Genomic DNA, 14,317 nt, shown 5'->3' with positions numbered 1-14,317 from the left:
TCAGTTACTAATCAGTAACCATGTACTGAGTGCTTGTTTTGGCTTTGCTTTCTGCTTGGTGCTATGGGAAATCAGAGGACTATAAGATTGGCTCTGCCCATAACAGACTCCAACAATCAAGGACCTCCCCAGGCCAACCCTGTCATACACCTGTACCTTACTTCATCTCAGGTATACCTTACACATTCCCACCTCCATGCCTTTGTTTAAGTCAGGAGCCAGAAAGCAAGGGAAAGAGCATAAAATTTGGAACCACATAGGTTGTGTCCCAAAGGCAAGTGTGTCATTTGCATGTGTAATATATGGAAAGTGATACTCATTTCATAGGATTATAGTGAGGACTGAGAGCAGTGATGGCTCACGGTGTTTGGTACCTAGTTGGTGCTTAAGAAATACGTGATTTTTCCTTCTTTTACGCCTTCACAAATCATTAATTTCTGGCTTAAGTTCCTTCTTCTCTTTGGATCTGTCTCAGATGACTGGTGATCTTGACCAAAGTAATTGCTCCCTCTTTAACATTGCTTATTCACTATGTCAGTATTTCCCTAGCACTTGCCTCCTGTGACATTAATAGATCTTCTGAGAATAAAGGATTTTTTTGAACAAAGTTTAGAGAACACTGTATCCTAAAGTATCCTCAAAGATTTATAGTGCACGTTTTGAAAAGTCTTGTAGTAAATAAATCTGTTTAACTTTGTTTAACCGAGCATTTTTCAGGCAATCTTGAAAACCCTTCACTGCCTCCCTTTCTTTCCCCCCAGAAAACTTATTCTTGTAACACTAGGGCTATGGTTTATGCCATTCATTTGAGTTCATGCAGTGTTTTTGACATTATTTATAGTTTATTTAATGTCTTATGTATTAATGCCTTCAATCTTAATTTAGGAATTAAGTTCCTTTAGGGCAGAGTTCAATATATATATATATATATACTTTATTAGATCTAAGGCCTTGAATTTAGTAGATATAAGGACTTCAGATAAGAGGGAGATCTTGAACACGACTTCAAGAATGGATAGGATCCAGTTCTTCAATTCCTTCTAAATTTCTTTTATCTTTCTGAGCAAATTATAGTTTGCATTGCTAATAAATATATCTTATTAAGCTCTGGATGCTATGTACAGAGAATATAAATGGTGGCAGGTAGAAAAGGAAGAGAGGGAGAATAAAATATTTTTCACTTCCCTTATTGAAATCAAATCATAGTATTAGAGGGCTTACAAGTTACAGTGCATTCTGGCAGAGTGATGTGTCAGTGAAGGTGGATTTGATATTTAGAAACAGGCAAAAATCGCTGAAACCCATTCTGTTATTTAAGGTCAAGCAAATTAACAGTTTTCAATGTTGAAAAAAAGTTTAGTGCCTTTAAGTTATTGAGACTGATTTTCTTGAATGGCTTATAAACAATTTTGAAAGTGCTTTCAAAAGAGGAAGTCTAATAATATTTTGGTCATTGGAAATATTTTGAGAACAGGTATAACCTGTTAAGGTGATGTCTTTGAAAATAATAGTCATTTTGTGTTTTGTAGTTTTGTGTTTTTTGTTTAAAACAACCACAAGTTAGAACCATTGATTTATAGCCAGAGCTTGCAATATTTACATAGAACTGTTTTCATTTCTCCTTTTCTCTTCCCTTACCACCTGTCCTTTGGCCTTTTTACATCACATTTACATATGCATACAGAGGTGGGGAATAAAAGGAAGGTCAAACCACACCAATTTTGTTCCTGGTTAATTAATAAAATTCAATAGGGATTTATAGCAAGGAAGAATTTGTCAACTATTAACTGCAGTGAAGTTTTTAGATTACCTGTTGATTTAACTATCCATGTTATCTCTGCCTCTTCCCTTCCTGCCTCTTAACTTAGCTGAATAGATAACTTGCCATCTGTAATTATGGCCTGGCCAATTTTACCCTTGGTCTACTATTAAATGTGTAACCATGTGTTCACAGTCATTAGTAATTTGGTATAGGAAAGTAATAAAGAGTATTTTTATTTATGGAAGGGAGGAAAGTTGATAAAGCTTTTTGGTGATAACTTAGCAACATGATGAACTAGAAAACTTAACATTTTCATTTTAAACACTTTTTTGTATATGTAATAATGATTTAAATTCTATTTGGAATATACAGGAACTAAGTAGAGACAGAGACTCTCCTGAAATAAGCCTTCTCTCAAGTACTACTATTAAAGAATTTGATACATTTGCTGTAAAGGAGAACTTGTTAATAGGGCCAGAGAAGGAGCCTAGCAAGGAAGTCACATTGACCATGACTTCTGAAGAAACCAAAGATGAAGAAAGCTCTCTTGAAACTTTTGTGTCTGCCTTAGAAAAGTTACTGACATCACCAGAAATCACCCAGGAGGAAAGACCGATTAGAATAATGAGTGATTTTCAACATAGAGAGTTGATGAACCCATTGAGCAGTTCCTCGAGTTCCATATCAATACCTTTGACATGTCACAAAGATTTACTAGAAAACTCAAAGGATGATGCATTGCCAGCTGAGTCGTTAGCAGCCTTAAACACGTTATCAGAAGCCAAGGTGGAACCCATCTGTCACAGAAAAGAGGGAGATACCAGTCTCAGTGCTGGAAATGACTGTTTAGGAGTAGAGCCCAATATGTCTCAGACTGATGAAGATTGTACACAAATAGCAGAGGTGAATTTTGAGACTCTTTGTTCTACTCAACCATTTGAACAGGATTCCAAGTTAGGTGAGCTACAGGACAAGCATCTTTCCGTGCAGCAAGTAAGTGCAAGTATGAGTCTATGATTTTGCCTTTTATAGTGATCTTTAACAAGTCTTCATTGCCCATATACTTTATTTTAAATTCAAACCTTCTACCCAAATACCAACACTCAGAAGATACTTTTTGACTTTGAAGCATATAGTTACATTTTTCGAGGTTCCTGGGGTAGAGTTTTCAAGGGGTTAAAAGTGAAAATAGATAAGTTTCTCCTCTGAAAACCTGAGAAGATATATCGTCATTACATTGCTTATATAGAAGAAGGAAAAATTTTTTTTACCAGAATTTTCCCAGTTAGCTCAGAAAATCACTATGTCTGCCTGGGTGCAGAGTAGAGATAAGATACCCCACATCAGTTTCTAGTTGGAAGTAAAATATATGCAATTGGACTGCCAGGAGAGGGTTTAGAATTCCGGGATTATTATGCCTGGAGACCCTGGAGTGGCCTGTCACTTGCCAAGTCCTTTTTTCATGTTGACAATTTTTTTCTTTTTAAAAGTAATCTTTATTTTTTCCTGATTATAATAGTAACACATCCTCATTATAAAAAAAAAATCAAACATTACAGTAAGAGGAAGTCTCCCACAATTCCACTTTCCAGAGATAATCATTGTTAACAGTTTGCTGCATGTCTCAATTTTTTTCTGTGCCTATTCTATGTAAGTTTATTTTATATAAATGGGATTATATTATACGTAATGCTTTGCAACTTGTTTTTAAAATTTAATAATGCATCGTGGTTATCTTTCTGTGTCAACAAAAGTAGCACTACTTAAATCTTTCTACTTGTTGAATGGTATTCCACTCTATGGGTATGTTTGTGTGTGTGTGTGTGTGTGTATAATAATATAATTTATTTAACCAATTCACTAATGATGGTCATTTGGATTTTTTCCTTTTTTTTTTAAAACATCTTTATTGGAGTATAATTGCTTAACAATGGTGTGTTAGTTTCTGCTTTATAACAAAATTAATCAGTGATACATATACATATGTTCCCATATCCCCTCCCTCTTGCGTCTCCCTCCCACCCTCCCTATGCCACCCCTCCAGGCAGTTACAAAGCACCAAGCTGATCTCCCTGTGCTATGTTTTCTTTTCTTTTCTATCCTCCTTCTGGCTATTACCAAAATACTCCTGTGAACATTTCTTGGAAGATTTAAATGACATGATACTAAGCTCAGGTTATAACATACACACCTGGAATAATACTGCATGCAATTCTGGTCAAAAAATTTCAAAACAGACATAATGATACGTTTAAAAATCCAGAAAAAGAGAAACTAATCATGGGGATAGGGCATGAAGATTAAGTTAAACTTTCCAGGATTCTAATGTAAAAAGAGGTAATATGAGTAAAGTGTAGGAAATTATGACTGGTATTGATAGAGTGAGCATGAACTTAGGAGGTCTTCAAAAAAAAGTCTACTTAGAAGTAGAAAAGAGATTGATTTAGAGCAAATCAAATTAAATACTCTTTTACTTAGCTATAATAAAAATAAGAAACTTGTGGGACTTCCCCGGTGGTCCAGTTGTTAAGACTCTGCGCTCCCAATGCAGGGGGCCCGGGTTCGATCCCTGGTCAGGGAACTAGATCCCGCATGCCACAACTAAAGATCCCTTATGCCGCAATGAAGATCCCACATGTGGCAACAAAGACCCCGTGTGCTGCAACTAAGACCTGGTGCAGCCAAATAAATAAATAAATAAATAATTTTTTAAAAAAAATATGAAACTTGGTACCTTGAGAAGCTTTGCAAGCTGGATATATAAATAAGCTCAAGAAAGGTTTACGTGATATGTATAAAAATATGTATCCCCACGAAAGTTAAATCTATAATGGATTATTAAGGGGAAGTTAGAGCCGTTCATGATATACTACTAACCTTTTAAAATCAATGTAATGGAAGTTATATAGTATCTCGTCTCACAAATACACTTACTGTTGCTATCAAATAACACAATACTAGGCTGAATAGAACACTGATCTGGCCTGGTGTGACAGTACTCCTGTTTTTATGTGTCTCTCACCATTTCGTGCTACCCACTTGCTGTGAAATTAAAGCACCCAGGGTGACCTTAGGTTTATCCTTGAGTCTTAAGGATGAATATTGATAAAAATAATATTCACTTATGCTTTTCTTGTCTTAGGCTTTTAAATCTGCATTGTCATTTGTTACATTAATTATGATAAAATTTTCATTATGTCCACATATGTCTATGGGTTTTTGTATTTCCATCTTATAAGGTATTTTTGTGTAATCAAAGGACAAGATAGGGCTTCCCTGGTGGCGCAGTGGTTGAGAGTCCGCCTGCCGATGCAGGAGACACGGGTTCGTTCCCCGGTCTGGGAAGATCCCACATGCCGCGGAGCGGCTGGGCCCGTGAGCCATGGCCGCTGAGCCTGCGCGTCCGGAGCCTGTGCTCCGCAACGGGAGAGGCCACAACAGTGAGAGGCCCGCGTAAAGCAAAAAAAAAAAAAAAAGGACAAGATAAAACTTAATTTCTTCTAATTTTATTTTATTTTTTTGCATTGTTGTAATTATTTGTGTATGTATTTACATCATATTACAGAGTCTAGAAGACCCAAATCCATTTGGATTGCAAACTTTGGTTCATCAAAATGTCACCTCTTGTGATCCACTAAATAATAAGGGAAATTCAAAGCCGGTGGAAAATAGCTCTGACCAGGACACTCCATGTGTGTTAAGGAGATCATCCAGACTGAAAGTAGGCAGAGATGCAAAGCCCACAGATGACATATATAAGATGTCAGAAAAGATTTTACCCAAAATACTTGGCTGTGAGGATCAAACAAATAATAACTCTTCAACTGAGAATTTCAGGTATGCTACCAACCTAATAGATAATTCTGTGTTTGGGACATTAGAGTCAGTTTACCTCTAAGTAAAGAACTTTATTTTTCAGTGTTGTTATTTTATTTATTTTGCAATTTAAAAAAACCCCAGAGAACTCTTTTACTTTCTTTTTTTAAGACAAAGTAATGGGAAATAATTGTATTTTAGCTTAATGCTAATTTTCTTTCTTTAACATCTCTCACCACACATAGTTACAAATTTTTTTTCTTGTGATGAGAACTTTTAAGGTCTACTCTCTTAGCAACTTCTCAAATATACAACACAGTATTATTAACTATAGTCACCATGCTGTACATTACATCCCCTGAACTGATTTATCTTATAACTGGAAGTTTGTACCTTTTGACCACCTTCACCCATTTCACCCACCCACACCGTCTCCTACCTCCAGAACCAGTCTGTTCTCTGTATCTATTAGTTTAGGGTTTTTGTGTTTTTTTTGTTTTTTTGTTTTAGATTCCACATGTAAGTGAGATCATATGGTATTTGTCTTTCTCTGACTTATTTCACTTAGCATAATGCTCTCAAGGCCCATGCATGTTCTAGCAAATGGCAGGATTTTTTCTTTTCTATGGCTGAATACTGTTCCATTGTGTGTGTGTGTGTGTGTGTGTGTATCACATTTTCTTTATTTATTCATCCATCAATGGATATTTAGGTTGCTTCCATGTCTTGACTATTGTTAGTAAAGCCACAGTAAAAATGGGACTGCAGATATTATTTTGAGATAGTGATTTTGTTTCCTTTGGATAAATACCCAGGAGTGGAATTGCTGGATCATATGGTAGTTCTATTTTTAATTTTTGAGGAATCTCCATACTGTTTTCCATCGTGGTTGCACCAATTTACATTCCCACCAACAGTGCAAGAGGGTTTCCTTTTCTCCACACCCTCTCCAGCATTTATTATTTGTAGACTTTTTGATGATGGCCATTCTGACTGGTGTGGGGTGATATCTCATTGTGGTTTTGATTTACATTTCCCTGATGATCAGTGATGCTAAGCACCTTTTCATGTACCTGCTGGCCATTTGGATGCCTTTTTTGGAAATGTCTTTTTAGTTCCTCTCACATTTTTTAATCGGATTGCTTTTCTCTTTGCTATTGAGTTGTATGAGTTCTTTATATGTTTTGGGTATTAATCCCTTTTCAAGTATATGATTTGCAAATATTTTCTCCCATTTGGTAGGTTGTCTTTTCATTTTGTTGATAGTTTCATTTGCTGTACAGAAACTTTTTAGGTTGATGTAGTCTCACTTCTTTATTTTTGCTTTTGGTGTCAAATCCAAAAAATCATTGCCAAGACTGATGTCAAGGTGCTTACTTATGTTTTTTCCTAGGAGTTTTGTGGTTTCAAGTCTTACTTTCAAGTCTTCAATCCATTTTGAGTTGATTTTTGTATATGGTGTAAGATTGTGATCCAGCTTTATTCTTGTGGATTTGGCTGTCCAGTTTTCCCAACACCATTTATTGAAGAGACTGTCCTTTCCCCATTGTATATTCTTGGCTCCTTTGTCATAGATTAATTGACCATATATGGGTAGGTTTATTTTGTGGCTCTCAGAATAGAGAGAACCAAAATAAACCTACCCATATATGCTTTTATGCCAGTATTTTACAGTTTTTGATCAGTGCCATACCACAGGGCAAGTCCTTTTCTTTTGCCTGCCTCTTTTTTTCCTAGAAGTTGTGAATAGAGTGGATAGTGGCATGCCAGCATGGGGAGTGAGGGACAGGAGCCTCAGAATACTCACTTATAGGTGACTATCCCTAAAGGAGAGAAACCCATAGGTGGCACAAAGACAAAGAAACCATAATGACTGGCATGTCTCTCACAGAATTTTCTGCAGTTTACTCAGGAGCCATCTCCATACTTAAAACTGCCATCCTGCTTGACAACAGCTCAGTAAAATATCTTTGAGTTTTAAAAAAATTTAGTCAAAAATTCGGTATGATTCTCTTTGAACAGTTGTGGAGAACATGATAGTAATTTTAAAAGCACATTTATTTTTCAAGAATGCAGAATCCTGCTTTAAGGATTGAAGGTAAAGGGAAGACTATGCATTCATCCAGACTCAAGAGTGAAGAACAGATCAGGAAAAACAGAAAACTTGCAGGGAAAAATGGTGAGGCCTACTTTATTTCTTTATTTCTTTAATAAGTAACTTATAAAAATATAGAATGCTGGTACTAAAAAAGGATTTAGAGATTATATGTCTCAACTTTCTCATTCTACTGATGAGGAAGTTCAGAGAGGTTAAGGATTTTCCCCAGCACTGCACAGCTCATTAGTCGTATAACTAGGATCCTGAACTCCTGCCTCATAGGCTGGTATATTTCCTGTACTTGTACTTTTAAGAGAATAGTTTCAGAACTCTTTTCAAATTTAGATATCTGACCTATTTGTGGTGTGACTAAACTAGCATAGGCTTTGGGAAATTATAACCAGAAGAATAGAGGAAATTATTATATATTTAGATGTTATTTCTTTGTTCCTATATATAAAACCCCAAAGAATGAACTAAAAAACTATTAGAAATAATAAGAACCTAGGAGTACTGGTTACAAAATAATAGATGGCGGGACAGTTGGCATAATTGAAATATGGACTGTAGATTAAAGAATAATATTGTATCAATGTTAAATTTTCTTAATTTAATAATTTGGTTATGTTAGATAGTATCCTTGCTTCTAGAGAATATGCTCTTTAAGTATTAGTAAGTAAAGAGGCATGGTGTATGCAAGTTATTCATTATGTGTATATGTGTCTGTGTGCATGTGTATGTATATATAAAGAGGGAGATAGAATGATTTAAGTGGCGGCAAAATGTTAACAATGGGGGAATCCTTTGTTTTATTTGTACAACTTTTTTATAAATCGGAAATTATTTCCAGCTAAAAAGTTTTAAAAATTCAATAAACCAAAAGAAGACAAAAGTAAATACTTTTCATATACATAAGTATTACCCAGTTACAAAATATAAGAGAAGATCCCATTTATAATAGTTACAAAAGAGAGAAAATACCTGTTTATATACCTAATAAGAAATTGCCATACCTGTAAGAAGAAAGTGTAAAAATTATGCTGAGGGACATAAAAAAGACTTGAATAAATGGAAAGAAGAGCCTTATTCTTGACCATAAAGATTCAGTATTGTAAGAAACTTACTTCTCCCTAAATTATTCTGTAAATGCATAAGAGCTCAATCAAAATCAGATTTTTGTGTATTTGTTAATTGTTTTGTTTTATTTTGCTTTATAGGGCTGGAGGTTAGCTATGAGAATGATACAAAATTTCAGCTGGAAAGCTAAATATAAAAGACTAACAAGGGCCTCCCTGGTGGCGCAGTGGTTGAGAGTCCGCCTGCCGATGCAGGGGATACGGGTTCGTGCCCCGGTCTGGGAGGATCCCACATGCCGCGGAGCGGCTGGGCCCGTGAGCCATGGCCGCTGGGCCTGCGCGTCCGGAGCCTGTGCTCCGCAACGGGAGAGGCCACAGCAGTGAGAGGCCCACATACCGCAAAAAGAAAAAAAAAAAAAAAAAAAAAAAAAGACTAACAAAATTCTGAAAAATGAAACAAAGGGAGAGTAGAGAGGCAGGAACCTGCTCTACATAATGTGAAAGCAATTAGAAAACAATAGAAGTTAAAATAAGTTGGTATTGGCACAGGAATAGACAAATAAATCAGTGAAACAGAATAAAGGGTTTAGATGTAGAAGCCAGATACAAGGGGAATATGGGGGTAGGTCTGTGATAAATATGGCATCTCAAATTGATGGCAGAAAGAAGGACTAAATAATAAATAGTGAAAAACACAAACAGTTGGATCCCTATAACATTCCTTATACCAAATTTAATTCCAGTCTGGCCAGAGTTAAAGGAAAAAAAAAGTTCTAGGAGAAAAGACAAGTGAATCTTTTTATAATCTTGGAAAAACTCTTTGTGAAGAACAATTCAAAGCCAGAAGGAGGGAAAAGAATGATAAAATTGACTATATACATTTTTTAAAAATTATATGGAAAGATATCCTAAAGAAAACCAATCATCAAACACAGAAGAAATATTAATAACACATGACAAGGGGTTAATTATACTAGTATGCAAAGAGCTCCTACAAAACAGTAAGGATAAAGAAAAATAGGAGTTCACAGAAAAAAAAATTTTATATCTGAAAAGATTAACATCTCACTCATACTTAAAGAAATGCAAATTAACAAGTACAATTTTCAGCTAAGAGAATGCCAATAAACATTTGAGAATTCCCAGTGGCAAGAATGTGGAAAAAGTAAACAATCTCATGTTTTTGGTAAAAGTTTTTTCAGTCTTTTTATAAGGCAGTTTATTTACATTCATCAGAATTTTAAATCACAATTCTTTTGAATCAGCAATTCTGTTTAAAGGGATTTATTCTATGGCTATATTTGCTTATATATGTAAATATATTTTATAAAGATGTTCATTACAGCATTGTTTATTATAATAAAATGACTAGAAACAATCTAAATTAAGTGAATAGTTAACAAACTATAATGTAACCAATAAAATAATATTCAGTCATTTAAGAAGTCAGAAGAATATGTATGTGTTGATAAGGAAAAAAAGGCCATGGATTTTTTTTTCATGTCATAAGGATGATATCAAATTTCTTGTTGGAAACAATGCAAGCAAGAAGACAGTGGAACAGCAGCTTTAAAGTACTAAAAGAAATTCTATAGAATTCTATAAAGAACCTAGAATTCTATACCTAGCAAAATGTCTTTCAAAAATGAAGGTGAGGGGAGAGGAACCAAGATGACAGAGTAGAAGGACGTGCTCTCACTCCCTCTTGTGAGAACACTAGAATCACAACTAGGTGCTGGACAGTCATTGACAGGAAGACACTGGAACTCACCAAAAAAGATACCCCACATCCAAAGACAAAGGAGAAGCCACAATGAGACGGTAGGAGGGGCGCAGTCAGAGTAAAATCAAATCCCATGACTGCTGGGTGGGTGACTCACAGACTGGAGAACACTTAGACCACAGAAGTCCACCCCCTGTAGTGAAGGCTCTGAGGCTCCCAACCCAGGGGTCCAGCAACGGGAGGAGGAATTCCTAGAGAATCAGACTTTGAAGCCTAGTGGGATTTGATTGCAGGACTTTGACAGGACTGGGGGAAACAGAGACTCCACTCTTGGAGGACACACACAAAGTAGTGTGCACATCGGGACCCAGGGGAAGGAGCAGTAACCCCAGGGAAGACTGAACCAGACCTTCCTGCTGGTATTGGGGGGTCTCCTGCAGAGGCGGGCAGTGGCTGTGTCTCACTGTGAGGACAAGGACACTGGCAGCAGAAGTTCTGAGAAGTACTCCTTGGTGTGAGCCCTCCCAGAGTCTGTCACTAGCCCCACCAAAGAGCCCAGGTAGGCTCCAGTGTTGGGTTGCCTCAGGCTAAACAACCAACAAGGAGGGAACCCAGCCCTGCCCATCAACAGTCAAGCAGATTAAAGTTTTACTGAGCTCTGCCCACCAGAGTAACAGTCAGCTCTACCCACCACCAGTCCCTCCCATCAGGAAACTTACACAAGCCTCTTAGATAGCCTCATCCACCAGAGGGCAGACAGCAGAAGCAAGAACTACAATCCTGCAGCCTGTGGTACAAAAACCACATTCACAGAAAGATAGACAAGATGAAAAGGCAGAGAGCTATGTACCAGATGAAGGAACAAGATAAAACTGCAGAAAAACAACTAAATGAAGTGGAGATAGGCAACCTTCCAGAAAAAGAATTCAGAATAATGATAGTGAAGATGATCCAGGACCTCGGAAAAAGAATGGAGGTAAAGATCAAGAAGATGCAAGAAATGTTTAACAAAGACCTAGAAGAATTAAAGAGCAAACAAACAGAGATGAACAATACAATAACTGAAATGAAAACTACACTAGAAGGAATCAATAGCAGAATAACTGAGGCAGAAGAACGGATAAGTGACCTGGAAGACAGAATGGTGGAATTCACTGCTGCGGAACAGAATAAAGAAAAAAGAATGAAAAGAAATGAAGATGGCCTAAGAGACTTCTGAGACAACGTTAAACGCAACAACATTCGCATTATAGGGGTCCCAGAAGGAGAAGAGAGAGAGAAAGACCCCGAGAAAATATTTGGAGAGATTATAGTCAAAAACTTCCCTAACATGGGAAAGGAAATAGCCACCCAAGTCCAAGAAATGCAGCGAGTCCCATACAGGATAAACCCAAGGAGAAACACGCCGAGACACATAGTAATCAAATTGGCAAAAATTAAAGACAAAGAAAAATTATTGAAAGCAGCAAGGGAAAAATGACAAATAACATACAAGGGAACTCCCATAAGGTTAACAGCTGATTTCTCAGCAGAAACTCTACAAGCCAGGAGGGAGTGGCATGATATACTTAAAGTGATGAAAGGGAAGAACCTACAACCAAGATTACTCTACCCAGCAAGGATCTCATTCAGATTCGATGGAGAAATCAAAAGCTTTACAGACAATCAAAAGCTAAGAGAATTCAGCACCACCAAACTAGCTCTACAGCAAATGCTAAAGGAACTTCTCTAAGTGGGAAACAGAAGAAAAGGACCTACAAAAACAAACCCAAAACAAATAAGAAAATGGTAATAGGAACATACGTATTGATAATTACCTTAACGTGAATGGATTAAATGCTCCAACCAAAAGACACAGGATTGCTGAATGGATACAAAAACAAGACCCATCTATATGCTGTCTACAAGAGACCACTTCAGACCTAGGGACGCATACAGACTGAAAGTGAGGGGATGGAAAAAGGTATTCCATGCAAATGGAAATCAAAAGAAAGCTGGAGTAGCAATACTCATATCAGATAAAATAGGCTTTAAAATAATGTTACAAGAGACAAGGAAGGACACTACATAATGATCAAGGGATCAATCCAAGAAGAAGATATAACAACTATAAATACATATGCACCCAATATAGGGGCACCTCAATACATAAGGCAACTGCTAACAGCTATAAAAGAGGAAATCGACAGTAACACAATAACAGTGGGGGACTTTAACACCTCACTTACACCAATGGACAGATCATCCAAAATGAAAATAAATAAGGAAACAGAAGCTTTAACTGACACAATAGACCAGATAGATTTAATTGATATTTATAGGACATTCCATCCAAAAACAGCAGATTACACTTTCTTCTCAAGTGCACAAGGAACATTCTCCAGGATAGATCACATCTTGGGTCACAAATAAAGCCTCAGTAAATATAAGAAAATTGAAATCATATCAAGCATCTTTTCTGACCACAGTGCTATGAGATTAGAAATGAATTACAGGGAAAAAAATGTAAAAACCACAAACACGTGGAGGCTAAACAATACGTTACTAAATAACCAAGAGATCACTAAAGAAATCAAAGAGGAAATCAAAAAATACCTAGAGACAAATGACAATGAAAACACGATGATGCAAAACGTATGGGATGCAGCAAAAGCAGTTCTAAGAGGGAAGTTTATAGCTATACAAGCCTACCTCAAGAAACAAGAAAAATCTCAAACAATCTAACCTTACACCTAAAGGAACTAGAGAAAGAAGAACATACAAAACCCAAAGTTGGCAGAAGGAAAGAAATCATGAAAATCAGAGCAGAAATAAATGAAATAGAAACAAAGAAAACAATAGCAAAGATCAATAAAACTAAAAACTGGCTCTTTGAGAAGATAAACAAAATTGATAAACCATTAGCCAGACTCATCAAGAAAAAGAGGGAGAGGACTCAAATCAGTAAAATTAGAAATGAAAAAGGAGAAGTTACAACAGACACTGCAGAAATACAAAGCATCATAAGAGACTACTACAAGCAACTCTATGCCAATAAAATGGACAACCTGTAAGAAATGGACAAATTCTTGTTTGTTTGTTTGTTTGTTTGTTTTGCGGTACGCAGGCCTCTCACTGTTGTGGCCTCTCCCGTTGCGGAGCACAGGCTCCGGACGCGCAGGCTCAGCGGCCATGGCTCACGGGCCCAGCCGCTCCGCGGCATGTGGGATCTTCCCGAACCGGGGCACGAACCCACGTCCCCTGCATCGGCAGGCGGACTCTCAACCACTGCGCCACCAGGGAAGCCCGACAAATTCTTATAAAGGTATAACCTTCCAAGACTGAACCAGGAAGATACAGAAAATATGAACAGACCAATCACAAGTAATGAAATTGAAACTATGATAAAAATCTGCCAACAAGCAAAAGTCCAGGACCAGATGGCTTCACAGGTGAATTCTATCAAACATTTAGAGAAGAGCTAACACCCATCCTTCTCAAACTCTTTCCAAAAATTGCAGAGGAAGGAACACTCCCAAACTCATTCTGTGAGGCCACCATCAGCCTGATACCAAAACCAGACAAAGATACTACCAAAAAAGAAAATTACAGACCAATATCGCTAATGAATATAGATGCAAAAATCCTCAACAAAATACTAGCAAACAGAATGCAACAACACATTAAAAGGATCATACACCATGATTAAGTGGGATTTATCCCAGGGATGCAAGGATTCTTCAATATAGGCAAATGAATCAATGTGATACACCATATTAACAAATTGAAGAATAAAAACCATATGATCATCTCAATAGATGCAGATAAAGCTTTTGACAAAATTCAACACCCATTTAGGACAA

General features: G+C 36.8%; 1 protein-coding gene across 1 annotated transcript in view; it reads left to right on the top strand.

Moving 5' to 3' along the window:
- The window catches only part of ANKRD31 (ankyrin repeat domain 31), a 143,414-nt gene that overhangs the window by 27,457 nt on the left and 101,640 nt on the right, over positions 1–14,317 (top strand). Inside the window, exons 7-9 of the mRNA XM_081233017.1 lie at positions 2,135–2,755; positions 5,328–5,599; positions 7,648–7,757. Of these exons, the coding sequence (XP_081089143.1) occupies positions 2,135–2,755; positions 5,328–5,599; positions 7,648–7,757 (1,003 nt within the window). The remainder of the gene's footprint in view (positions 1–2,134; positions 2,756–5,327; positions 5,600–7,647; positions 7,758–14,317) is intronic.

The sequence above is a fragment of the Mesoplodon bidens genome, assembly GCF_964165515.1.
Source record: "Mesoplodon bidens genome assembly, chromosome: 4".
Lineage (NCBI taxonomy): Eukaryota > Metazoa > Chordata > Mammalia > Artiodactyla > Ziphiidae > Mesoplodon > Mesoplodon bidens.
Note: the sequence above shows the minus strand (reverse complement) of the source record. Positions and strands in the feature narration are given on the sequence as shown.